Source organism: Emys orbicularis, chromosome 1, assembly GCF_028017835.1.
Source record: "Emys orbicularis isolate rEmyOrb1 chromosome 1, rEmyOrb1.hap1, whole genome shotgun sequence".
Taxonomy (NCBI): domain Eukaryota; kingdom Metazoa; phylum Chordata; order Testudines; family Emydidae; genus Emys; species Emys orbicularis.
The window spans coordinates 146,300,811-146,328,767 of NC_088683.1; the positions used below are offsets into that span (position 1 = coordinate 146,300,811).

The window sequence follows — 27,957 nt, forward strand, 5'->3', positions numbered from 1 at the left end:
TTGCAGCCAAGCAGGCGATGGAACGTCAAGTCCTACCTGCAATGGAGCTCTGAGCCCAGCCCAGACTGACAGAGTGGGGAGGGAGCTCTTCTGGAAGCCAACAACCTAACTATCAGTCACAGGTAAACAAACAGGGGACTGGGGCCACCCACAGCAAAGAGAGGGACGGAGCAGGTGACAGTGTGAGGTAAAGAGAGAGAGTGAGCACCAGACACTCAGAGCCAGGGGTGGCACCAGCCTCTTCCTAGTGGGGGCACTGAGGTGGGCTAGACAGAAAATTGGGGATGCTGCGCTAGACATTTTGTGGGCAAACATACTTATTTTTTTTAACAATATGCGCTTAAACATGTGTTTTATCTATGTTATCCTGAAAAGAAGAATAAAAATATATACAGACTGATCAGTTTTAAACTTCACATATGGCAGCTCACTGGTGCAACATTTATTCACAGAAAATCAATAGAAAAAAATCTAAGTCAATAAATATATAAATAAACTAATAATGCTAATAATATTAACAAGAATAATAATACACATGCAAACTTCGGGGGGAAATACTGGTTAAATAATACTAATTTCTAATTACTTTAAATCAGAGAGTGTACTGTATTATATTCTATAATTAGCCATTTGCACACACAAAAGAAATGAAACAACACACACACACTATTTAAAGCAAAATAAACAACTGACCAAATCTAAGGAAGTATCCCTTTTTTCCCTAGCCGATCAAGCCCGTATTTGCATTCCAGTCAGGTCAAAACCCAATCAAATACATACAATCTGAAAATTCAAAACCTTTTTAAAGCTGTTTTTTGGGGGAACAGACCACAAACAAATCCCAATGTTTATATTTCACAATTCATTATTCAAAAGAACAGATCTGACCTGAGAGCAGGAGAGACATACTGGTGTGCTGCAGGCTGCGTGTGACACGGGTGCTGCTGCTCTGCTCAAGAGATGAGCACTGGAGGAGCTCCCATCACCCCCATTTGTGCTGGAACTCAGTACTCACCCTACAGGACAGTAATGTCAGGGCGGGGAGGGGAGGAGGAGAAAGGGAGTGTTAGAAGTAAAGCTCTTCAGAGAAGACAAATTGAGCTCCCTCTCACCCATGTCCAGCAGGTTCCCAGCACTGCCATGGCAAGGCGGTACTGCACACAGGGACTCACTAGCTGGCTATTTACAGGATAAAAATTACACAGTAGCGATGTTAGCGGTAAATGTTATGAAACAGCAAGGGCCTAAATCCTCAAAGGTGTGTAGGCACCTTTAAGGATCAGGGTAAGGTATTTATAGGAGCAAGTGCTAGGTAGTGACTGGATATTTAACAGGGATGGGAGTGCTGAGTATTTATATCCATGAGGAATATATGATCAATACTTCTGCCTCAACTAAGTATGTGGCCAAACCAAGACAACGATTGCAGAATAAGATAGATAGATAGATAGATGATAGCTATAGATATTATACAGGGAAATTTTGTGAACTATTTATAGCTTCAGATGCAGTGGATTAGCTGGGTATTTACAGGATAAAAGTCACACAGAGTGGCTGGGGGTTATCTCCAGGGTCAAGTTCTGTTGGATAGCAATGTCGGGGTTAAATGTCAAAAAGCAACAAGGGCCCAGGCATCAGGTTAACACCGGGGATTCTGTTCAGCATTCAATGTTACCTGCCCTATAACATTTCCTGTGTTGTGACTTAAACTAAGTCATGATATCTGCAGAAACCCTCCCCCACCTCCCCACTAGTTGATAGCCCAAATCACATCCATATCCCGTACAATAATAGAGACAGATTTATTAGTAATCAATCAATTATACGTCCTCCCACCCATCCCTCCTACCTGCATTACCCTGGGGCTCTGATCCTCTACAGGCATCATCACCACAGAAAGAGAGAGGGGTGTTTGGACATTATGACTCTGGCACATGACTGGCTTCTGTAGCGGAGAGTTGATAAAAATCTTTAGCCCCACGTCCTTGCAAAAGAAAAATCAGGTATGTCACCTCCTCTCATTATAGTCAACAAAAGCAACATGTCCAGGTTTGTCTGCCTATTTCTCCGCTTCCATACAAGCCCCCCACTTACACCCCTTTAATTACTCTGGTGTGTCAAACACCGCAAGTGGCTGTCTAAACTCCAAGCACTCAATGACACTATCACTGCCCAACTGGACTCTTTAATATTTCACAGTGCCACCTGCTGGTGAGACAAGAGCAATAACACAGCTAATAGAACTCCATTTTTTATTGGAGAAAAGTGTTGTGGTGACACTAGGCCAAAGGATATGTGTGTTCAGATAAGGGGGAAAATATAGTCTTCTTTTAGGGAACAAGTTCCAATCAGTTCCCCCTTGCTCTCCAAAATCCAGAGTTCCTTATTATTTATTTAACAGGAGTGCCTGGGAGCCACAGTCAAGGAGTAGAAACCCATTGTGCTCACAGGAAAAGAGGGAAAAAGTATTCTCTCAATTTTACAGAGGGGGAACAGAGAGAGAGAAACTAACCTGCTCAAGGTGGTCACACAGGAACCTGTGGCAGAGCAAGCAACTGAATCCACCTCTATTGAGCCCCAGCTCAGTGCACGTACCCAAGACCATCCAGGAGATGAACACAACCCCCCACTTGAAGGAATCTGATTGGTGTGTGTTACCAGACAGAGATGTGCGGGGAGGTGCACTGTGAAGAGTGGAACTGGAGGAAGAGAGTCTGGCATTAGGAGGAATCTAGTAAAGAGCTGGCAAGACAGGCATCAGCATGGGCTGTACCAGCCTGCCCAGGATCCTGGGTATGTACTCACATCACTAACCTGTGCTGGGGTCTATGCCTCCATGTTTTCATGCTTTTTTTAGCTGTGCTAGCTAGATTAAAGCTAGTGTGGGCCTGCCTACCAGAGCTGCAATCACACCTAAAACTGCAGTGTAGACAAACCCTCTCTCTGATGTAGAGGCAGTTGTGAGGTAGCAGCCATTTTGTGTTTCAGTTCAGATGCAGAATGTTACCTAGCAAATCACTGCACTGTACTCTCTCTGTGTGTCTCTCTCTCAACCTGGAATGAAAATTTTACTCTTCAGATGGAATTTTCAAAGGGAATCAAGGGAGTCAAGCTTGCATGACTTTATTGCAAGTCTTGCAATATTTGGTGTTTCCTGGATCCATGTGGTTGCAGGAGAATCTCAACTTTCATAGACATGGGTTTAACTCCTGCCAACCTGTGCTGGAGTCATTTTGAATTAGGATCATACAGAATATTCATACATTTGGGACTTGTAGGGACATGAATAAATGTTGTGCTGCGTAGAATGAGTTATTATTAAACATCCTTTCTATAGTGCCCTAAATTTATGCTGTGTTTACAAACACAGATAAGGTGAGTTCCCTGCTCTGAAGAGCTGACGATCTAAGCAGGACAAGTGAAACAAAAAGATGATATTGGGCAACAAAGTAAGAGAGGTTGGGGGTTATTGGTGAGGTGCAGTGGGTTTTCAGCAGGGATTTGAAGCAGAAGCAGGAGCTGGAGGGCTATTAGCGTATGAGAACAGAGAGAAGGTTCAAGGCATTAGGGGCAGCATGACACAAGGCACAAAGCTGAAAGGGAGAAGGAGACAAAGCAGTAAGTCTTAAGAACATCTGATAATGATGATGACCGTGGCCCTTTAGAATCTCCTCTAACACTAATCATCTAGTTTTTAGCAGGAAGCCCTAAGAAACTGCTACCACTGAGCCTCAGCGCTTTAGAAGGATGCTCTATGATGTACCAGTACCCCTACCAGTGATGATAACAACCTAAGTTGGACATACTGAGAACAAATGTTACAACTCACAGACAACTGATAGTCATGGCACATGCATAATTTTAGGGTTGGATCCTGACTTTTAGGGTCTCCCCAGAAGCAGTAGTAATACGGTGCAGAGCTATGGAACCACCCAGCATTTACATTAATTTGGGGGTTGGAGCCAGGTCTCAGGTGTGCTATCTAGCAGCCCAACAATGAGATTAATGCTGAGTTTGGAGCTAGGCCTCATGGTCACTGCAGCAGCAGGAGGCACCCAGAGCTGTGTTTTGGGTCAGCAGTGATGTCAGTAGCGGGTGGAACCAGGTCTTGGTGTGTCTCTGTCAGAGCTAGCAGGACTCCTCTCCCTGGAGGGCTATAGAGCAACACAGAAAGAGCGTCAGTTGGGGTATTCAGCCAGGTCTCATGTGTCCCCAGCAGCAGCTGATTGTCCCTGCCTGAAGGCGATAGAACAGCCTGGCCAGGTACTAATTCTGGGATAGAGCAGGTCCCAAGTTACAGATGTTGCAGAGCAGCCCTCCTAGAAGTGTGTACAGCAGCTGGGTAATGGTATTAATCTGGGAGATAGAGCCAGGCCTCAGGTCTCCCAAGCAGCAGCAGCAGATTGCCCCTCCCTCCAGGGCTGTAGAGAGGCCTGGCTAAACTGTCATTTTTGGGGATGGAGCCAGAGCTCAGGTGTCCTCTGCAGCAGCCTGGCAATGGGGTTAATTTCCCGCTGGTCTGCCCAGCCAAGAAGAAGGTAGCTCAGTTTAATATCACCTTGGAAGTATAGCATTCAGAGTGCAGTGCTGCAGCATCGGGGTGGGATGGTTTCTGGTGTCTCCTCCAGCCCCTCTGCTCCCAGTCCAGTATTAACACCATCCGTATGCAGAAGCAGGTCCAGCATGAAAGCAGACTCCATGCTCGAGGCAGGATGAGCACCTGGTCCAGCTCTTCGTAGACTGGACATGTTCTAGGTGAGTTCCCAGGCTGAGAGTTGTGGTCTTTAGTCTTGCGAAACTTCGGGTGCTGCTCAGTTTTGAAATAATAGTTCACACCTAATTGGCAAAGACCTGCCCGTGAGTGAGAAAACCAAAGCACAAAGTGGTCAGATGGCCTAGCAGTATGACTCCATTAAAAAGGCACAGGTCCTGGGCTCAAATCCCAGAGGAACCCTGCCTTGGGAGGAAAAAATATGGCAATTTAATATTGTCGAGAAAAACCTCAAGGCAAAGGGAAAATGTTTCTTTACAAGGATCATGGCATGTGGGTACCTAAGACATGCACTGAGTCCCCCACACCCACACCTCCACCCCTCAAACCCTCCCCTGCATTGGGAGCCCCCCCACCTGGAACCCTCCCCACTAAGCCCCCCACATCAGGAGCCCCCCTCACCCAGAACCCCCCCACCAAGCCCGCTGAACGCCCACTCAGCTGAGCTCCACCCGCTGCATCGGGAGCCCCCCACACCTGGACCCCCACCTCACTGAGCCCCAACCAGATGCACCCTGACCTCCACCCCCACCAAGCCCCACTCCACCAGCCCCCACTGCCACTGAGCCCTGACCACTTTCACCTGGACTCCCCTGCAGAGTCCCATTGCCCCTGCACCCAGAACCCCACACCGAGCCCATGTGCATCCAGATTCCCCCCCCACAGCCAGACCCCCACACCAAGCTGCCCACACCCAGATTGCACCACACAGAACCCTGGTACTGCTGAGGGAATTCTGTGCCAATTTTTTTTTAAATTAAATTGTGCAAAGTTCTGCATATTTTATTTGTCAAAATAACACAATAACATTACAATCACACCATTTTCAATTCTTTTGGTAATTTATTTCAAAATACTTGTCAGCAAATCATTTAAAATGGTGTGATTATATTGTTATTGTGTTATTTTGACAAATAAAATATGCAGAATTTTAAAATATTGTGCACAGAATTTTTATTTTTTGGTGCAGAATTCCCTCAGGAGTATCCTGTGAGCAACGGGGGGGAACATGGGTCACTTGCTCCTCCCCTCACCCCACAGCACAAGCCTAGGGATGAGGAGGGATTGAAGAGCCCCTGGAGCTGCCCCAGCATCCTGGAAAGTGGAGGGGTGGACCCTGGTGCAGCCCCAGCCCTGAGAGAGACGGTGAAGAACCCCAGGGATTGAGCAGTTGTGGAGGCAGAGAATGGGCAGAACTGACAAGGTAGGGTGGGGGAACAGAACTGATGCAGAGACTGAAGGGACAGGATTGACTTGGAGGTTTCAGGAAGAATTCATTGGTGGGGCGGAGATGGGCAGATGTGGAGGTGAGAGCTCCTGGAGCAGGAGCCAAAATCACCTTACCCAAGAAATCTGGGAGATGGGTAACAGTAATTGTCTCACACACACTGTGGATAGGCAGAGGGAGTTCAATAGTCAAACAGTCAAAAGACAGATAAAAACACAATATAGTCTTTTTTTGGATCAGGCTCATGCTTTTGGGGGGATTGACTCATGATTTCTGATTTCCTGAGGTTGGCCATACTGGAACAGGACTGGCTGACCTTGGACCACAGCTCCCGCTAAGGGGACAGATTGTCATGTTCCAAGTAAGAATTTGAATATCCAGCTCCTAGTTCTGAGTGTCTCTTTGATGTAAAGGATCCTGAGGATTCTACAAAGGATCAGACTTTGGCGTGAACAACAAGATCAGCCAAAATGATAACAATAAATACTGTGCCATCACGGGGTCTGAATGAATGCAGAGACAATATTTGTCTAAAACCCCAACAGACTGTAATGAAACCAGAGCCCTCACACAGCAGCTCCACCTCCCTTGGAGGTGGGGACAGGCAGCAGCCTCACACACACGAAAGAACAGTCACTTAACTTCTAGTAACTGTGGTTCTTCGACACGTCCTATCCATGTGAATGTCAGTGTCGGTGCCAGGGCCTCATACATGTAAGAGGCCTCATACGTGTTGCCAGCATGCATCTTTGATTATCAGTCAGTTCTTGAATTCTCTGATCTTTGTTCTGTTTATTCCGGGACAGTGGCTGCACTGTGCTGCACTGGCCTTTGCATGGTGAGCCGCTGACAAGGCTGAATCCCCATTCTGGCACTTCAAGTGCAGAAGATGGGGGCCCGCAAGGATTTTAAAAATTCATACTGGCCACTACAGGCTTGTATTAAACTCCCAAAGTTACAGCTTTTCTCTGACCTTGGCTTGGTAAATGCTGCCACCACCCAAATGCAAAAAAAAAAAAAAAAAACCCAACCCTTGAACCCAGGAAGAAGCACTTGGGAATTCCTCACTGTGGGGTACCCTCAAGCCCTTTCACCCCTCCTCCAGGGAAGAGCTGAGAAAAAAAAAAAGGAAGTTAGCTGTTGCCACCAGTTAATTAAACAACATATGCACAAACCTCTTAGGAAACCAAAAATCCAATCCTGTTCTTAAAAAAGGTAAATTTTATTAAAACAAAAAGGAAGAAAATACATCTGGAACTTAGGCTTTTGCTAGAGATTAAAACAGCAATTCCAAAAAGTAAGCATCCAAAATAGCTTTCTTGAGGGTACAGCTTAAAGGTTACAAGCAAACAAAAGCATCTGGGGTTAGCACAGAGAAGATCCACAAGCCAAAATAAAGAAATAAACCTGATTGCGTCTATTTCAACATTCTCTGTCCCAGTGATTCCTTCTAGGTATGGAAGATGAATTTTCATACCTGGTTCAAACCTTACACAGCATTCCTGCTTATAGCATTGCTGCTCTGTGTCTCCTTCTCTGGAGAACAACAGACAAAGGGAAAGTTTCTTTCCCAATTTTAAAAAGTTTAAGCCTTCCCATTGGCTCTTTTGGTCAGGTGCCCACTCCTTTTCCTTTACCTGGGGGACTTTTTAACCCTTTACAGGTAAAGCAAGCAGAGAACAGCTATCAAGAGGGATTTTACAGCTAACTGGCTGGCTGGGTGTCCATAAAAGGGAGCTACTCCCACCCTCTTCATTTATCACAGCCACTGACAAGGCAGAGCTGGTGTAGCTGCCGCATGGTTCCTAGTGTGTCATAGTAGGGAGCAGGGTGGACTGACCTGGGAATATTGTCTAATTTTACTGTGACTGTCTGCATGGGGGATGGAATAGCAGGGGATGACTTTATTTGAGGGACGATACCTGAGCCTGTAACCTGAGCTGGGAGGGGGATGGGGCCAGGTGACACCTTTGCCCAGGAAACTGGACAAAGGCTGGAGGAGGGGCTGGAGGGAGGGTGGAAGGAGATGGCTGCAGTGGAGTTTCAGTTTGAAGCTGGCTGGGGAAACGGAGGGAACCCCCCAAGGTTGGGGTCTAAGCTCCCTGCCCCCGAGAGGGACCTGGCTGAGGGGTCCTGGTTGTACCTGCAAGCTCTGCTTGGGACTGTGTTACTGTCATCTAATAAATCTTCTGTTTTACTGGATGGCTGAGAGTCACAGTGAATCGCCGGAAGAGAGGGGTGCAGGACCCTGACTCCCCCGCACTCCGTGACAACTGGTGTTAGCCGTGGGATCTACTGCACCCTGTGGATGGCGCTTCCAGCAGTAGGTGACTGGGGAGCAGTAAAACGAAGGGGGATTGACGGGGACCAGGCGTGCTGAAGATTCAGCGAGGAACGGTTTTGGGGGGCGGAGGAGCTACGCTTAACCCCTGAGAGGTGGTGACCTGGAGAAGGGCTGGCACACAAGGGGATCCCCCTCGAAACTGTGGGGAGCGGTGAGCACACAGGCCTGTGAGTGGCCAACAAGGAGATGTATAGCAAGCGCCTTAAGAGTGACCTGGACGAGCTGTGTAGGCAGAGAGGGCTGCGCATTGGGAAGCGCACCAAAGAACAACTGATTGCCCAGCTGGAGGAGGGAGATCGCTCAAATGAACTGATCCCTGTCTCTGAGGGAAGCAGCCCGTCAGATGCAGAGCAGGCACCGGTGTCTGTTCCAGCTGGGAGTGGTCAGCCGGCTGCTGAGGGCTTCCCAAGACCCCTCCTACCTATGCCTAGGGGAAGGGCTGGGAAGGGCCCAGCAAATACCGAGGGCACCGTGACCCCCCTGGCCAGCAGGGGATCCTCCTGGTGGAGTTCCCTATCCCGGGAGCTGAGGCAGCTGGAATGAGAGAAGGAGATAAAACTGAAAGAGCTGGAGTTGAGGCAGCAGGAACTGATGGAGGAGCGAGCAGAACGGGAAAAGCAGTGTCAGCATGAACTGGAGTTGGCCAAGCTGAGCAGCAGCGAGCCCCCAGCTGTGGTGAGTGATGGGGGACCCAGGACTGCATGGAGATTTGAAACGGGCATCCTGGCCCGGCGTAAGGAAGGGGAGGACATAGACAGGGCCGACACAACCCATTAGGAGACCTAGGCGGTTGCCTAGGGCACTAGAATTTAGAGGGCCGCCCCGGTCGTCATCGATATTTCGGGAGCAGGACCTTCTGCCACCTCTATCGGGGGCAGCATTTCGGGGTGGGACCTTCCGCCGCCTAGGGCGGCAGAAAAGCTGGCGGCGCTCGTGGACATAGATGACTTCCTGAATGCCTTTGAGAATGCCTGCAAGCTGCACAGGTTTGATCCAGCAGACAGGTTCCAGTTTCTCACTCCCTTACTGGACCCCAAAGCCATGGCGATGTACAGCCAAATGAAAGGGGCAGAGACAGGAGACTATGAACTATTCAAAAAGGCCCTGCTACGCGAGTTTGGGCTGACTCCCGAGATGTACCGGAAAAGGTTCCGGAGTCAGCATAAAACCCCTGAGGTCACATATCTGGAACTGGTCCTCCGGATGCAGGGATACGCCCACAAGTGGGCAGATGGGACCCCAACTAGGGAGTATGTGCTTAACCTAATGGTACTGGAGCAACTGTATGAACAGTGCCCATCCGACCTGAGGCTATGGTTGGTGGACAAAAAACCAGAGGGCCCACGACATGCAGAGCAGCTGGCCGACGAGCTTGTAAACAGCCGGTCAGGGGATGGCAGTGAGGAGTCCCAAAGGAACAGGCCCACCATGATGCAGTGAGAGAGTCACCCTGGGACCTCCCAAAGGGGGAACATGGAGAACCCCCTCCCAAGGAGAACATCCGGCGTCAGGACCAACCGACTGGCTCGAGGGGACCAATGGGACATGAGCTGCTATTACTGTGGCCAGAGAGGCCACATACGAACCCAGTGCCCCAAGCTCAAGGACAGACTGAGCAGACCAAACCCACACAGAGTTAACTGGGTAGGGACCCATCTGGATGAGGGGCCGGCTTCCCAGGCAAGGTGGACTGACAGCTTCCCAACTGCTCAGGAGGGAGGAGTGCCCCAGGCCAGCTCCTCTGGGGGGCTGGATGCTCTGGACACAAGGTTCTCCATTTACAGGGTGGGCACGGGGCTGTCCCTTCAGAGCGAGTGCCTTGTTCCCCTGGAGGTGGATGGGAGGAAGGTCAATGGATACTGGGACACGGGCTCTGAGGTGACACTGGCCCGGCCCAAGGTGGTAGCTCCAGATCGGGTGATGCCCAACACCTACCTTACTCTGACAGAGGTGGGCGGGACCCCATTCAAGGTGCCCGTGGCGAGGAAACATCTGAAATGGGGGGCCAAGGAGGGTGCCAAGTATGTGGGGGTGCAACACCATTTGTCCACTGAGATGTTGATGGGGGGGGACCTAGAGGACTGGCCAAGCAACCCCCAGAACGCCCTAGTCATGACCCATAGCCAGAGCCGGCAAGGGGCACGATGCCCTGACCTTGGGAAGAATATCACCCCGGAGGCACAGAACCCTACCCTGGTTGGGAGGGAGCGCCCAGGGCCAAGGCTCAGAGAGGCTGCGGCTTCAGACCCAGCTGGTGAGAGGGAGCAGGTCCCTATCACTTCTCCTGCCGTTGAGTTCCAGGCTGAGTTACAGAAAGATCCATCCTTGCGGAAGCTAAGGGACCTGGCCACCCTCAGTGCCGTTCAGACCATGGGGAGAGGTTGCAAGGAGAGGTTCCTGTGGGAGAAGGGGTTCCTATACCGAGAATGGGCTCCTCCAGGGGAGAAGGAGTCATGGGGGATCAGGAGCCAGCTGGTGGTACCCCAAAATTATCATCACAAGCTACTGCACCCGGCCCATGACATCCCTCTCGCAGGGCACCAGGGGATCCGGCGCACCAGGCAGAGGCTGCTACAGAACTTTTACTGGCCTGGAGTTTTTACTACTGTCCAACAGTATTGCCGATCCTGTGACCCTTGTCAGAGGGTGGGGAAGGCCTGGGACAAGGGGAAAGCGGCTTTGAGTCCCTTGCCCATCATAGAGGAGCCTTTCCAGAAGGTGGCTGTGGACATAGTGGGACCTCTCAGCAAGATGACCCGGTCAGGGAAGAAATACATTCTGGTGGTAGTAGATTTTGCCACCTGCTACCCCAAGGCAGTGCCCTTAGCTTCCATTGAAGCAGACACCGTGGCAGATGCACTGCTGACCATTTTCAGCTGAGTGGGGTTCCCCAAGGAAGTCTTGACAGACCAAGGGTCCAACTTCATGTTGCCCCTGCTCCAGTGCTTGTGGGATAAATGTGGGGTCCGGCACAACTGGACCTCAGCATACCACCCCAATCCAATGGGCTGGTGGAGAGGTTCAACAGAACGCTAAAGATGATGCTAAAAACATTTATGAATCAGCGCCCGCAGGATTGGGACAAGTACTTACCTCACCTGCTGTTCGCATACAGGGAAGTACCCCAGGAGTCTATTAGGTTTTCGCCTTTCGAACTGTTATATGACAGGAGGGTAAATGGGCCCCTAGACCTGATGAGAGACGAATGGGAGGGGAAGGCCACTCCCAATGGAGAGTCAGTGGTGGACTATGTCCTGACCTTTCAGGAAAGACTTGCTGAGCTCATGGGCCTGGCCAGGGAGAATCTGGCCAGAGCCCAGAGGAAGGTCTGGTATGACCGCACGGCGCGGGCCCGCGCCTATGCCACCGGGGATCAGGTGGTGGTTCTCATCCCCATGAGGAAAAACAAACTACAGGCCACCTGGGAAGGTCCTTTCAAGGTTGTCAAGCAACTAAATAAGTTAAACTATGTGGTGGAGCTGTCCAACTGGGCACACCACCGCCAGGTGTACCATGTGAATATGATGAAGCCGTATTATGACAGGGGGAATGTGGTGTTGACCTTGTGTGGACATTGGAAGGAGTAGGGAGATGACCCTTTAGTAGATCTATTCCCTGGGACAAAACCTGGCTCCCCCCTGGAAACAATTCCCCTCTCTGATCGGCTAACCCCTTCCCAGCAAGCTGAGATCAGAAGGGTGCTGCATCTGTACCGACAGCTGTTTTCCAACCAGCCTGGACACTCTAATCTGGCTGTCCACCGGGTGGAGACAGGATCACATCCTCCTATAAGATGCTCCCCCTTCCGAGTCACAGGGAAAACTGAGCAGGACCTGGAAAAAGAGGTCAGGGACATGCTGGCTTTGGGGGTGATCCAGCCATCTTCCAGCCCTTGGGCCTCGCCGGTAGTGCTGGTCACCAAAAAGGACGGGTCAATCCGGTTCTGTGTGGACTATTGGAAGCTTAATGCCATCACTGTATCCGATGCCTACCCCATGCCCAGGCCTGACAAGCTCCTAGAGAAAGTGGGAGGAGCTTGGTACCTTACCACCATGGATCTTACAAAGGGCTACTGGCAAGTGCCGCTGGATGCAGATGCCAGGCTGAAATTGGCCTTTATCACCCCGCTGGGGCTCTATGAGTTCCTGACCTAGCTTTTTGGCCTCAAGGGGGCGCCAGCTACCTTCCAGCGCCTGGTGGATCAGCTACTGAAGGGGATGGAGAGTTTTGCCGTGGCGTATATTGATGACATCTGCGTCTTTAGCCAGACCCGGGAGGACCAAGTGTCCCAGGTTAGACAAGAAACTAGAGCCATATCTATTTGGGCGACACTTCACTGTGTACACCGACCATTCTCCCCTGACCTGGCTACACCAGATGAAGTGAGCCAACACCAAGCTTTTAAGGTGGAGCTTGCTCCTGCAGGATTATGACATGGACGTGGTCCATGTGAAGGGAAGAGCCAACATAATAGCGGATGTGTTGTCCTGGAGAGGGGGCCCTGAAGTTCCCCAGGTCACTGGTTAGAGTGACCCCACTCAGTTCAGTCTCGAAAGGGGGAGAGATGTGACACAGTAGGGAGCAGGGTGGACTGACCTGGGAATGTCGTCTAACTTTACTGGGACTGTCTGCATGGGGGATGGGATAGCAGGGGATGACTTTACTTGAGGGACGATACCTCAGCCTGTAACCTGAGCCGGGAGGGGGGATGGGACCGGGAGGGGGGATGGGGCCAGGTGACACCTTTGCCCAGGAAACTGGACAAAGGCTGAAGGAGGGGCCGGGGGTGGTGGTGGTGGAAGGAGATGGCTGCAGTGGAGTTTCGGTTGAAGCTAGCTGCAGGGTTGGGGTCTAAGCTCCCTGACCCCTCCCTGCTGAGGGGTCCTGGTTGTATCTGCAAGCTCTGCTTGGGACTGTGTTCCTGTCATCTAATAAACCTTCTGTTTTACTGGCTGGCTGAGAGTCACGGTGAATCGCCGGAAGAGGGGGGTGCAGGACCCTGACTCCCCCACACTCCGTGTTTTGCCGCTCTCTGGATGGGTGAGAGAGAACTTCCTGTGCTGACTCAGAGTTCTCTCCACTCACCAAGATGGCGTCTGGCTGGGGAAACACCCTGTTGTTCATTGCCAAGGAGCTCACACTGTGGCAGTTTGGCCTTCATGAGGTAGGGGTGGCAAAGTGCCAGAGATGCCTGCATTTGAGCTGTTTCCTACAAGGCCACCTTTCTGTTTGGTACCACAATTGCTGCGATGGGCTGATTTAAAATTCTATTCTAAGTGCCTCTGTTAGACTTGTTGTAACACACACCTATACAGCATCTTCAGGCGGGATTTTACCTTTGATTGCCCCCTCCCCCACCCACTTTCCGCTCGACGTCGGCTATGTTGTTTTCCTGGTTAACTTGCTGCTGTCTCCTGGGAAACTGGTGTCCTATGGCCAATGTGCTGCTCTTTGCTGTACAGATGAGACGGGTTTCAACTGTACTGACTATTAAGGAGATTCTCTATTCTGACTGATGGAAATAGCAGGGACCCTGCGATTCTCTCTAGCTCCCAGACTGACTAACGCAGCCTGTGCTGCCTAGAGTTATCACACAGGGCAGTCCTAGCACTGGCCTGGACAGAGAGTCCTGGAGTGGGTCACTACCTACACTATGGTATGTGAGATGGTCACTCAGAACCTATTCAGTAAGTGTTAAGAACAAACTCTAACAGGGCGAACAGGAAGCCCTCTCAGACTCTGCTGCCACTGATGGTCACATCTGAAGAAGGAAGCGCCATGACACACTTCTACCACTAATGTACCACTGCCGTTCCCACTCCGTTCAGGAAGCCCTGAGCAGTCTGGGTTCCACAAAGGGAGCAAGGTTTGTTCCCTTCCCTTTTGGATACAGCTAACCCCAATGGTAACATCCTAGCTCTGTGGTTTTAGTGGCCTGGCTACAATTGGACACATATAGCTAAGGGGTTCAATTTTAGATGTTTCTTTTTTTCCATATTTATTTTCTTAATTGGTTTATCAAATGAGCAGCATTCAAGGCTCACTTTTATTTGCCAAAAAAGAATAATTTTTCATACTGTTCTGCCCTACGCCAAGGAGGGTGGTTACATGATGATCCGAGACTGAAGCGAACATGACATCAGAAGCAGACTCGTCGCTCATATATGGTCACAGCCGGAGTTTTAGAATTGTATTGGATGTTTTAGCTGCAAAAAGTTTTAGATAAACCCTCTGATAATGTCTAAAAAGGTGAATATTGTTTCTATTGGTTCCTTCTCGCAGCTGATGCCAGCATCTGAATCTATATATTTCCCTTACACTGCTTTTTTGTCACTTGTCAGAGACAGAGGAGCCCTGGCAAAGTGTTTTGGTGCAGCCAGTGCAGTGTCAGGAGGGGACAGCAAGTCCGGCTGGCAATGAAGGGACATCTCTCCACTCACCTGTTTTGGTTTCTTCTTTTTCTTCAGGACACCATGGGTAAGTGCCTGATTTATTTCACTTTATGAGTTGGGCAGACAAGAACTAGAAAGAGAGTTTTGAATCCACTAGAAATGGGTTTTTATTCCAGAAATCAATGAAACAAAGGGAAAGCAGGCAATTGGGTTTAAGTAAATGTGTGTGTGTAATTATCTCCCCATTGGTTATTCTGAGAGAGGAGGTTTATATATTTGCAATAATCATAGATTTGACCCAGTCACAGACGGTTTATACTTTATAAAAATACCCCAGTCTTGTAGCACTGTGAGCTCAGAGTTGGTTTTAGTGAACTAATGGCTTCAGTGCTTAGACATTCCTGCTAAACAATTGAACCACAAGAAAAGGAAAGTGGGCTTCTCTGTTGTGACCTCCAGCCTCATCCCCCATCCAGATCTGTACCTGTGTATGAGACCTGTGAATAATTCCAGATATACAATCCATACCATTTAAAATAACACTGCTGTCCTGTGTGCGTCCAACTTGCTGGGCACCTTCAGCAGGATGTAAGTGATGCATTTGTCAGGACATTGAACTGTCCAGTAGCAGACTGTTTCTGTGAGTTGCTGCAGTCTGAGACGCTGCTGTTCTGTAGCTGCAGTATGAACGGGTGAAGCTGAAGATGAAAGTCAGATTTTAGAAACCTCAAATATTTAGCTAGAGACAAACTGTTGTACCACAGCTGGTATGTACAGATCACAGATAGCTCTGCAATGTCTCTGTGCCTCGGAGGGTAGGTGCTGAGGATTACAGAGCAAGGGATTTTTTGGAGTGGGGATTTGTATCTGAACTTCCCAAGAAATTCACACAGAAGTAGCTGGAGTTTAATCTCATGATAAAACTGAATTTTAGCAGAATGAAACCACAGAGAATTCCACTGGGATTCCTGAGTAACCAAATTGCCATGGCATGGGCCATGTGAAACCAGGGGGCCCTATTCTCCCTGCAGGGTGGATTGACTCTCATTACCTATAATTGGTGGAACTCGTACTCTGCAGGGAGAGAAGGCGGCCCTGGACTCCACTGGTCAACAGTCTGGTCAGAGTAATAATAGAGGCTGGTTACAACCTTCCTTTTCTTGTCTTTAAATTTGACTCCATGTGGAACAGGAATGTCCCCATCACACTTGTGTCCAGTTAAAAGCTCATAGCCCAACAGTCCATGAGAATGTTTTTCAGCTTGATTTAAATGCAGCTTAGAACGGCTGCTGAACTCCCTGCCACCCTCCCTCAATAATGGGGGATTTACAAATCTACAAATGGACACCTACAAATGGGCTGGATTCTGGTTCCACCCAAAAGTTTCACCGTGGTGAAACCGACACTCCAGCAGATTAACGTTTTCATCTTTGATTGTCAAAACTTTAGGAAAACACACACACACACACACACACACACACACACACACACACACACACACACAAAATTGCAGCAGAACAGAAATGGTTTTGTGAAATTGTTGCCCATTTTTCTTCCTGCCATTGCTGAGCCCTCTGTGACAGGAGCAGTCCCAGGTAGGCCAGTGTAGTCAGTGGGACGACTCCTGGGAGTTCCACAATCTGGACTTAAATAAAGAAGAGTCTCAAGGAGGGAGGGGACTCAAATACAGCCAGGGACTACAGCACAAAGGGATGTAAAAACAACAGGGACATCTTAAAATCAACCCATCACTCCATAGGCACTAATGTACATTATAAGCTCCCTTCCAACAAAACACTAAAATACGAGCTTAACATTAAGCACATGAGTTAGTCCCCTATGAGTAAAAGCCTTTGCTGGTTCAGGGCCACAAAGAGCATGAGGGAGATGTAGCATGATGGTGGCTGCTCAAACCAGAGAGCAAACATGCTGCAGTGGATATGCCCTACTGGGAACGGCACTAAGAGGAAATCATAATAATTAACCCCCAGTCACTGCTGTGGCGAGGACACCATGGAATACATGAGTGCACAGCCTATGCCCTCTGTGTAACTTACAGATGGTTCTATGGTGAAAACCCTGCACTGGGAATCCGGTGATTAGTGTGTGTTCTTGACTCTGCCACAGATTTAGTGTGTGACCTTGGGGCATCTCACTTCATTTCTCACTGCCTCAGGTTCTCCTTCTGTAAAATGGGAATAATACCTACCTGTGTGATTGAGGGTGGAGAGATAATGTGGGGATAAAATTCACCAGACAGAAAAAAAACCTTTATATAAATTAAAATTAAGAAAGTAAACTCTTTTGTCCCAAGCCCAACACGTGGGTTCCCACAGAGTGGGGAAGGGTCAGAAAAGACACCAAGTTTCTTAATCTGACTCAGTGTCGCAGAATGAATCCCCTCAACAAGAGGGATGTGGAGGTGGGTCCAGAGCTCCTGGACTTCCCATAATAGTCAATAATAGTCACTGTGCCCTGGGGAAGAGGTTTGTTTTCACCATGAGATTATATGGAACAGTCCCCCCCCGCACACACAGAGCTCCCCATCAATATACAGCTGTAATTGCAGCTAGCGGGAGCTCTCTGCTCTGAGGATTCTGATGTGCCCTGACAACCAGGATGGAGTTACAGCCCCTGTTACTGGAGAGGGAATGTGCTTTATAAAAACTGAGCATAAAATACTCATCACAGATAAATCTGCAGTTACAGTTTGTAACCAGCAGGTAAATGCAGATGGGGAAAAACATTTTCTCGAATTCCTTATGAGAAATATTTAAAGATTTGAAGCAGGTAGAAGGGGAGGGGTCTGGGAGGAGCAGTGACTCAGACAGAGGAGGAAGGAAAGTAGCGTTGAGCGGCAGGTGGGCTGTATGTTGGGCAGGGGGGTGGCACTGAATGGGCAGAGCAGCAGCAAGTCTGAGGGGAGGGGGAACAGGATAGTGGGATATGTCTGGCTCGCCATGTTATGTTCACAGCATAAACACAGAGAAGTTAGATAAACATATGAAATACTCTTTCTGGAAAGTTGCAATGTAATACAACTTTATTACTTAGAATGTAGAACCCTAACACACAAGAATCCGAAAACAGAGAGAGAGACAAAGCAGGCTGCTCCACAAGGCAGAGAGGCACAATTTACCACACCTAGGTTTAGGCGGGCTCTCTGCAATCTGATTGCTGAAGGCCCAGATTGCCGCTTCCTTACAAAGAGCTCAATCCCTAGCCTGCAAACAGGACCAGAAAGCCCCTTACTCTTAAAGTGGCAGCAGGTTGTCATTTTAATAGTTTTCAATACACCACATCCCCTTTCCAGGCAGGAGAGGTTGTTGGAAATGGGTGGAGGAGCTAGTGCAGGGAGAGGTGGGGTGGTGGAACATGTTTTCAAGTGAGTGGTGTGGGAGGAGGGTCGAAGGAAGGAGGAGATGGGGTGGTGAGGGAGGTGAGGAGTCTTTGAGGGCACTGCTGCTGTGAATTACACAGCAGTGACGGTGCTCAGCATCCACCAGCCCAGAGAGCTCAGAGTGGGGGAGATACCTCATGCTGCCTCCCCAGTGACAAGCCTAACTGGGGGATCAGGGCCCTTGTGTGATACTGTCCAAGCCAGAGGGTTTGGGCTCTGCGCTGTCTGAAACCCTGCTCTGTGTCTGTTTGAAGGTGCTGATGAGCTGAGGCTGGTGAATGGAAGCAGCCCCTGTGCCGGGAGAGTGGAAGTTAAACACCAGGATCAGTGGGGGACGGTGTGTGATAATGACTGGGACATGGAAGATGCTGAAGTGGTTTGTAAGCAGCTGAGATGTGGATCTGCTGTCAGTGCCCATGACCAGGCTCATTTTGGAGAAGGATCTGGACCAACTTGGCTGATTCTAGCTAATTGTGATGGTGACGAGTCAGCTCTCTGGGACTGCAGACATGAAGGATGGGGTGCATTCCAGTGCTCTCATTCTTTTGATACTGGAGTGCTCTGCTCAGGTAAGAACTCGGTCAACCTGCCTCCATAGAAAACTCCACATGAGGGAGAAGGGACTGAACCCAAAGTGTGTGACATTCCTGGTGACTTAGAGCTGGAGGGTGCCCTGCTCTGAGGCAGGGCCGGCTCTGGCCTTTTGGCCGCCCCAAGCACACACACACACAAAAACCAACCCTGCAACGTGGCCGGAGCCAGGGTGCAGGGGAACTCCCTGCGCTGCAGATGTGCCCCAGCTAGCGGGGAGGGGAGAGAGAAGGGGGGCAGCCAGGGCTTCAGCAGGGCGCTGCCACGCGGCCCCTACCGCCGCACCACCTGCCGGGTGGGCTCCGCCCCGCTCCGGTCGGCTGGGAGAGAAGGACGCCGGCTGCCCTGCCGGGCTTTCTGCAGGGCACTCCCATCCTCCGCGCCGCCACCCCCTACAGGGTGGCTGGAGCGGAACAACAACAACAAAAAAAGCGGCCGTGCCGCCCTAGGATTGGGCGGAATGCCGCCTCGTACAAGCTGCCACCCCAAGCACCAGATTGCTCACCTGGTGCCTGGAGCTGGCCCTGCACTGAGGTCTGTGTGGAGCTGACCAGTCTCTCCCTGAGCTCCCCTGGGAAAACTGGGGATAAGCAGGCTCTGCCATCCTCTGGGCAGGTCAGCCAGCTGTCATGGAGTAAGGGTGGGGTGGGGGGCATCCCCATTAGCAGGTCTGTGCAGGTAGGTGCCTGTGTATAGAAGCCCAGTGTCTCCCTAGGGCAGCAGCAGGGCCACCCAGAGGATTCAGGGGGCCTGGAGCAAAGCAATTTTGGGGGCCCCTTCCATAAAAAAAAATTGCAATACTGTAGAATACTACATTCTCGTGGGGGCCCCTGCGGTACCTGGGGCAAATTGCCCCACTTGTCCCTCCCGCCCCCGCCAGGCGGCTCTGGGAAAAATAAACATTTAAAACCCTTCTGCATCTCGGCACAAACCCAGTTTTGAGAAAACTTCTTTTCAAGTCACCTTTACAAGTGTGACAAAGTTCCTCCTCTATCTTGGTGGGTCCTGCGCTTATTGGCAGATTTTCTTGCCTCAGAGATTCACCATGTGGGTTGGGGAACAGCCCAGAGACCTTCCCCTCTGGAAGAACCCGCAGTCCAGGTCAATTGGGAGGTTTGGGGGGAACCCAGGCCCGCCCTCTACTCTGGGTTCCAGCCCAGGGCCCTGTGGACTGCAGCTGTCTATAGTGCCTCCTGTAACAGCTGCATGACAGCTACAACTCCCTGGGCTACTTCCCCATGGCCTCTTCCAAACACCTTCCTTATTCTCACCACAGGACCTTCCTCCTGGTGTCTGATAACGCTTGTGCTCCTCAGTCCTCCAGCAGCACACCCTCTCACTCTCAGCTCCTTGCGCCTCTTGCTCCCAGCTCCTCACACTTGCACCACAAACTGAAGTGAGCTCCTTTTTAAAACCCAGGTGCCCTGATTAGCCTGCCTTAATTGATTCTAGCAGCTTCTTCTTAATTGGCTCCAGGTGTCCTAATTAGCCTGCCTGCCTTAACTGGTTCTAGCAGGTTCCTGATTACTCTAGTGTAGCCCCTGCTCTGGTCACTCAGGGAACAGAAAACTACTCATCCAGTGACCAGTATATTTGCCCTCTACCAGACTCCTGTACCCCACTGATCTGGGTCTGTCACATATCCCTCCCCCCTGCTCAACGCCAAGGGGTTGGGCAGCTTGGGACGCCAGACAGTGCACACGTGACAAGCCATCGGCGTTGCCATGACGGCTCCCTGCTCTGTGTTGCACACGGAACTGGAAAGGTTGGAGGGATAAGAACCATCTGGTCATCCTTGTGTTCTTCTCCTTGTTCTGCTGCATCCATTGAAGAGGGGCATGGTCGGTCACGAGGACAAATCTGCGCCCGAGCAGGTAGTAGCGCAATGTTTCCACGGCCCATTTTACAGCGAGGCATTCTCTCTCCACCACTGCATATTTTTGTTCCCTTGGAAGGAGTTTCCGACTGAGGTATAGAATTGGGTGTTCCTCCTCCCTGACCATCTGTGATAGAACGGCCCCCAACCCTACTTCCGATGCATCCGTCTGCAGGATAAACTCCTTGGTGAAATCAGGGGCTATCAGTACGGGGTTACTGCAGAGGGCAGTCCGTAGGTCTATGAATGCTTCCTCTGCTGTGTCAGACCATCTCACCAGATCAGGTCCACGGGCTTTCACTAGGTCTGTCACGGGGCTTGCCCTTGTGGCAAAGTGGGGGATAAATCGTCAGTAATACCCCACCACACCTAGGAACGCCCGGACTTGTTTCTTGCGACTTGGTCGGGGCCAATTTTGGATGGCCTCTAACTTGTTCACTTGGGGTTTTACCAGACCTTTTCCCACAATGTAGCCAAGATATTTGGCCTCTGTAGCCCTACAGTGCACTTGGAAGGGTTTTCTGTAAGGCCAGCTCGCCTGAAGGTATCGAGGACTGCCTCCACCTTCTCCAGGTGGGTTTCCCAGTCTGGGGTATGAATGACCACATCGTCCAAGTAGGCAGCAGCATAACTGTTATGCGGGCATAATAGCTTGTCCATGAGGCGCTGGAAGGTAGCTGGGGCCCCATGTAGTCCAAAAGGGAGGACAGTATATTGAAAAAGACCCTCTGGTGTAGAGAACGCAGTCTTTTCCTTTGCGTCTTCCGCAAGGGGAATCTGCCAGTACCCCTTTGTCAAGTCTAGGGTAGTCAAGTACCGGGCATTACCCAGACGGTCCACTAGCTCATCTATGCGAGGTATGGGGTACGCGTCGAACTGGGATACTTCGTTTAGTCGCCGGAAGTCATTGCAAAAATCTTGTGGTGCCATCAGGTTTGGCCACCAGCACGATTGGGCTGGACCACTGACTGTAGGATTCTTTGATGATCCCCAACTCCAGCATTTTTTTTACTTCTGCTTTTATTTCCTCCCTTTTTGCCGCTGGCACCCGATAGGGCCTCATTGTTACTCTGGCCCCAGGGTTCGTGACGATGTGGTGATATGTCTCGGTTGTTCGACCCGGTTTTGTCGAGAACACATCTTGGTTCCGGAAGATCATCTCAGACACCTCATTCTTCTGGTCTGGTGTTAAATCGGGAGACACTCTCACCTGTTTGGAAGGCTTGTTTTCCTGGGTTAGGTCTTTTTGGACCGTTGTGCATGCCTCTTGTGCATGCCAGGGTTTCAGAAGGTTAACGTGATAAATCTGTTCTTGTTTTCTGTGTCCTGGCTGCCGCACCTTGTAGGTTACTTCCCCCATGGGTTCAACCACCTCATAGGGCCCCTGCCATTGGGCCAGAAGCTTGCTTTCTGCCGTGGGTACCAACACCATAACCCAATCCCCTGGTTGGAACTGTCGCACTTTTGCCTGGCGATTGTAATGGGTTCGCTGGGCCTCCTGTGCCTTCTCCAAATGTTCCCGTACAATGGGGTAACCCGGGCTATCCGGTCTCGCATCTGCATTACATGCTCTATTATATTTCTCCCCTCATTGGGTTCCTCTTCCCAGATCTCTTTGGCGATATCTAGTATGCCACGGAGGTGATGCCCGTATAATAACTCGAAGGGGGAAAACCCAGTTGAGGCCTGTGGTACCTCCCGGATAGCGAACATAAGGTAGGGTAGTAGGGTGTCCCAATCCTTCCCGTCCCGACTTACCACCTTCCTTATCATAGCCTTGAGGGTTTGGTTAAACCTTTCTACCAACCCATCAGTCTGCGGATGGTAGACCGAAGTTCTCAGGGTATGTATATGGAGCAGCGTACAGAGGTCCTTCATTAGCATTGACATAAATGGGGTTCCTTAGTTGGTTAATATCTCCTTCGGTAGCCCCATTCTGGCAAAGATCCCCACCAGCTCTTTGGCTATAGTTTTAGAGGCCGTGTTCCGCAGGGGGACGGCTTCTGGGTAGCGAGTAGCATAGTCCAAAACAACAAGTATATATTGGTGGTCCCGAGCCGTCTTCTCCAAGGGTCCCACTAGGTCCATGGCTATTCACTCGAAGGGGACCTCTATGATAGGAAGGGGTACTAAAGGTGCCCTCAAGTGGGGACGGGACTGTGCAGCTGACACTCCGGGCAGGAGGCACAGTACCTCCGCACTTCTTCATGTAATCCGGGCCAGAAGAACCATCGTAGGACTCGTGCCAGGGTCTTCTCGACCCCCAAATGCCCCCCCCCAAAAGATGACTATGAGCAAGACTTAATACAGTGTTCTGGTGTTTTTGAGGTACTAGGATCTGCTGTACCTTCTGCCCCTGTACTTGTGCAACCCGGTATAAGAGATCCTTCTTCATTATGAAGTAGGGTCCTGGTCCCTGGGTTTTCCCTTCCACGGGGACCCCATCTATTTCAGTCACCTCCTTCCTAATGTTGTCGTACCTTGGGTCTTCTGCCTGGTCCCGTTCAAAATTTCCTCTCCCGGGGCTAATCTGCCCAAGGTCTAGGGGCCCAGTCTCTGTTGCCTCTACTGGTTCAGAAGCATTAGGGTGGGGGTCAGACTCAGGTGCTTCTCCCTCCTGCGTGGCCTCCTTTTCAGCTGCGCGGGTCCACCTACCTACAAGAGTGACCCTCTGGCTTTGGGTCAGTATTTGGGTTCCCAAGGCCTTAGCTGCCCTTCTTTCCCTTTTTGTCTTTCTACCCTGTCTGGGAGTGGAGAACAAATCTGGGGATATTTCAGAGAAGACTGAGGGTTGACAGTCTGCTGTGGATGCCTCACCAATTTTAGGGTCCCCATCTTTCTCCAATCCCCCTACTGGGAGTAGGTTTCCAAACCCTGGGAAGTCCCTCCCTATGAGCACCGGGTATGGGAGTTTAGGGACTACACCTGCTGCTACCTCAGTAGTGTTCCCTTGGATCTCGATTTTTACTGGGATGGTGGGGTAGTAACTAACTGTCCCATGGACACATGTTATCCCCGTACGTTTAGCCTGCAGCAGCTGACTACGCTTCACGAGCTTCCCTGAGATAAGCTTGATAGCACTCCCCGAATCAACCAGTGCCGTGGTCCCTACCCCATTTAGTTTCACTGGTCTGGTATACATATGTGGGGTTAGTGAGACCCCCACAAGGTGGATTAGGGAGCATGGATCTGCCCAGTTCCCCACATTACACTGCATAGGCTCCTCAGCATTGGGACACTGTGCAGCTATGTGTCCCCACTCCCCGCAGGCATAACATCTGTATGGAGCCCTAGGCGTTCCCCGGTCTTTTGGTTTGGGCAGTCTAACATCATGATCCTCTTCTCCCTCAGTGCTCCGACTCTTTGTGGCCTCTGATGGGCCTTCAGCCTCTCTCTTTTTCCACCTGGGCCCTCCTGGTGGCCCAGTCACCCGAACTTTAGGGCTTGGTGCTGCTAGTTTAACCTGGGGTGCCTCTTCCTTAACTGGTCGGGTCAGCTCCCTCACTGTCCTTCACCTCTCTACCAGGGCGACAACCTTGTCATAGGTGGAAGGTTCGTTCTGGCTTACCCAGGCACGAAGGTCTGGTGGTAGTCCCCTCATGTATCGGTCGATGACCAGAACCGCTAGTATCTCTTCCGGACTCCGGGACTCTGTTTGCAACCACTTTTGTGCGAGATGGATGAGGTCATACAATTGGGACCGCGGGGTTTTGTCTTCCTGGTACCTCCAACCGTGATACTGCTGGGCCCGCACTGCTGTCATTACCCCAGATCTGGCCAGGATCTCTGCTTTCAGCTGGGGGTAGTCAGCCGCAGCCTCTTCAGGCAGATCATAGTAGGCCTTCTGGGCCTCCCCACACAGGAATGGGGCAAGGATGCCAGACCACTGATCTCGAGGCCAGGCTTCCCATAGGGCTGTCCTCTCAAAGGCCAGAAGGTATGCCTCTACATCATCCTCCCGTCTCATTTTCTGCAGCCAATGGCTGGCCCGTATGAGCCGCGTCCCATCATGGCCGCGATTCAGCTCTGTAAGGGACTTTACCTTGTTTACCAGTTCCCACAACATAGCTCGGTCTTAAGCAGCCTGGTCCATCAGCAGGCGATTAGTCTCTTGCTGCAGCCGCCCTGCCTCCTGTTGGGCGGCTGCCTGGACACGGGTAGCCTCCTGCTGGGCCGCCGTAGCTTGTATTAGTGCCCGCACTACGTCATCCATTGTGGTAAAAAAAATAAACCCTCTCCCTTTTTTTGTTTTGTTTTTGTTGTTGTTGTTTTTTTTAAATCACCCTCCTTCTTCCGCCGCGCTGTGCACCCCAAGATCCCACCCCTGACACCAGTGTGACTAAGTTCCTCCTCTATCTTGGTGGGTCCTGCGCTTATCGGCGGATTTTCTTTCCTCAGAGATTCACCATGTGGGTTGGGGAACAGCCCAGAGACCTTCCCCTCTGGAAGAACCCACAGTCCAGGTCAATTGGGAGGTTTGGGGGGAACCCGGGCCCACCCTCTACTCCGGGTTCCAGCCCAGGGCCCTGTGGACTGCAGCTGTCTATAGTGCCTCCTGTAACAGCTGCATGACAGCTACAACTCCCTGGGCTACTTCCCCATGGCCTCCTCCAAACACCCTTCCTTATTCTCACCACAGGACCTTCCTCCTGGTGTCTGATAACGCTTGTGCTCCTCAGTCCTCCAGCAGCACACCCTCTCAGTTCCTTGCGCCTCTTGCTCCCAGCTCCTCACACTCGCACCACAAACTGAAGTGAGCTCCTTTTAAAACCCAGGTGCCCTGATTAGCCTGCCTTAATTGATTCTAGCAGCTTCTTCTTAATTGGCTCCAGATGTCCTAATTAGCCTGCCTGCCTTAACTGGTTCTAGCAGGTTCCTGATTACTCTAGTGCAGCCCCTTCTCTGGTCACTCAGAGAACAGAAAACTACTCATCCAGTGACCAGTATATTTGTCCTCTACCAGACTCCTGTACCCCACTGGTCTGGGTCTGTCACACAAGGTATCACTGGTTCTCACATCAGCTAGTGCTAAAAGGCATTAAAGCTCATTAAAAGGGTTGGACAAATATTTTCCGTGAAAACTTTTTTTGGATCAAAAACTAGGGGTTTTTAAAAAGCAGAAAAAATCACGGACAATGTCTGCTTTCCTTCAAAATTTGTTGTGTTTTTTTTAATTGAAAAGCTGAAATTAGTCTGCCAAAACCTGAACATGGTTTGGGGTTTCAGAAGTGTGTGGCCAAATATTTGCTGCTTGCTGTGTTTGATTGTTTAAAGAAACAATAAAAAAATTCTGCTTAAAAAAAATCCAAAACTTTTGAACCACCTCAGCTTGTGACCAAACGCCTGAGCCCATCCAGTCAGAGATTTTTCCAGGTTTCTGAGGCCTGGTCTACACTACGAGTTTAGGTCGACTTTAGCTGCGTTAAATCGAATTAAGCCTGGACACGTTCACACGACGAAGCCCTTTCTTTCGACTTAAAGGGCCCTTTAAACCGGTTTCTTTACTCCACCTCCGACGAGGGGATTAGCGGTAAAATCGGCCTTAGTGGGTCGGAATTGGCTTAGTGTGGACGGAATTCAACGTTATTGGCCTCCGGGAGCTATCCCACAGTGCTTCATTGTGACCGCTCTGGACAGCACTCTCAACTCAGATGCACTGGCCAGGTAGACAGGAAAAGCCCCGCGAACGTTTGAATTTCATTTCCTGATTGCTGAGCGTGGAGAGCACAGGTGACCACGCAGAGCTCATCAGCACAGGTAACCGTGATGGATTCCCAAGATCGCAAAAGAGCTCCAGCATGGACAGAACGGGAGGTACGGGATCTGCTCGCCATATGGGGAGATGAATCAGTGCTGGCTGAACTCCGAAGCAGTAAACGAAATGGCAAAATATTAGAAAAGGTCTCCAAGGCCATGAAGGACAGAGGCCATAACAGGGACGCACAGCAGTGCCGCGTGAAAATTAAGGAGCTAAGGCAAGCCTACCACAAAGCCAGAGAAGCAAACGGAAGGTCCGGGGCTGAGCCACAAACATGCCGCTTCTACGCAGAGCTGCATGCCATTCTAGGGGGTGCAGCCACCACTACCCCAACCGTGTGCTATGAGTCCCTCACTGGAGAAACACACAGGGAAGCAGGTTCGGGGTACGAGGAAGATGAGGATGAAGATAATGTAAATAGCTCACAGCAGCAAGGAAGCGGAGAAACCGGTTTCCCCAACAGCCAGGATATGTTTATCACCCTGGACCTGGAACCAGTAACCCCCAAACTCACCCAAGACCCTGGGGGCACACAGGGGACCTCTGGTGAGTGTACCTTTGTAAATATTACACATGGTTTAAAAGCAAGCGTATTTAATGATTAATGATTAATTTGCCCTGGCAATCGCGGCCAGTACAGCTACTGGAAAAGTCTGTTAACGTGTATGGGGATGGAGTGGAAATCCTCCAGGGACATCTCCAGAAAGCTCTCCTTCATGTACTCCCAAAGCCTTTGCAAAAGGTTTCTGGGGAGGGCTGCCTTATCCCGTCTGCCATGGTAGGACACTTTACCACGCCAGGCCAGTAGCACGTAGTCTGGAATCATTGCATAACAAAGCATGGCAGCGTATGGTCCCGGTGTTTGCTGGCATGCAGACAACATCCATTCCTTATCGCTCTTTGTTATCCTCAGGAGAGTGATATCATTCACGGTCACCTGGTTGAAATGGGGCAATTTTATTAAGGGGACATTCAGAGGTGCCCCTTCCTGCTCTGCTGAACAGAAATATTCCCCGCTGTTAGCCACACGGTGGGGGGGAGGGGTGAAGTGATCATCCCAGAGAATTGGGTGTGTAGGGGAGTGGAATTAGTTGGGTTTGTGCTGCATGTTAACCCTGAAACCGCAGCCCCTCCTTTTACATTGCAAACCCATTTTAAATGGCCAACCCAACGGGTGCTTGGTATGGTTAATGAGAGCAATACTGTTTTAAACCATCCCCACTTGTTAACAAGGTTAAAAAAGCCAAAAGACTGTGTCTTACCATGGCTGCCTGCAAGCTGAAATCTGTGGCCTGGCACTGCGTGAGTGATGTCTCACACCAAACCTGCAGGCCCTCAATATAAGAGGAAAAATGCGACCTTGTAACGAAAGCACATGTGCTGTGTAATGTGAACAGCAAAATTTAACGTGAAAGAGTGTACCCAGTGTTCTCTAAAATGTGTCTTTTTTAACCACCTCTCCCTTCTCCTCCACCAGCTGCAAATCTTTCTCCTTCACAGAGGCTAGTGAATATTCGAAAGCGAAAGCGAAGGACGCGTGATGAAATGTTTACAGAACTACAGACTGCCTCCCACGCTGACAGAGCACAGCAGAATG

General features: G+C 50.4%; 2 protein-coding genes across 2 annotated transcripts in view; one reads left to right on the plus strand and one right to left on the minus strand.

The window, feature by feature from the left end:
• Window positions 1-27,957, minus strand: part of LOC135873059 (alpha-2-macroglobulin-like) — a 1,316,454-nt gene that overhangs the window by 780,338 nt on the left and 508,159 nt on the right. The window lies entirely within an intron of this gene.
• Window positions 18,494-27,957, plus strand: part of LOC135873060 (scavenger receptor cysteine-rich type 1 protein M130-like) — a 97,353-nt gene continuing 87,889 nt past the window's right edge. The window contains exon 1 of the mRNA XM_065397535.1: window positions 18,494-18,704. Coding sequence (XP_065253607.1) covers window positions 18,494-18,704 — 211 coding nt within the window. The remainder of the gene's footprint in view (window positions 18,705-27,957) is intronic.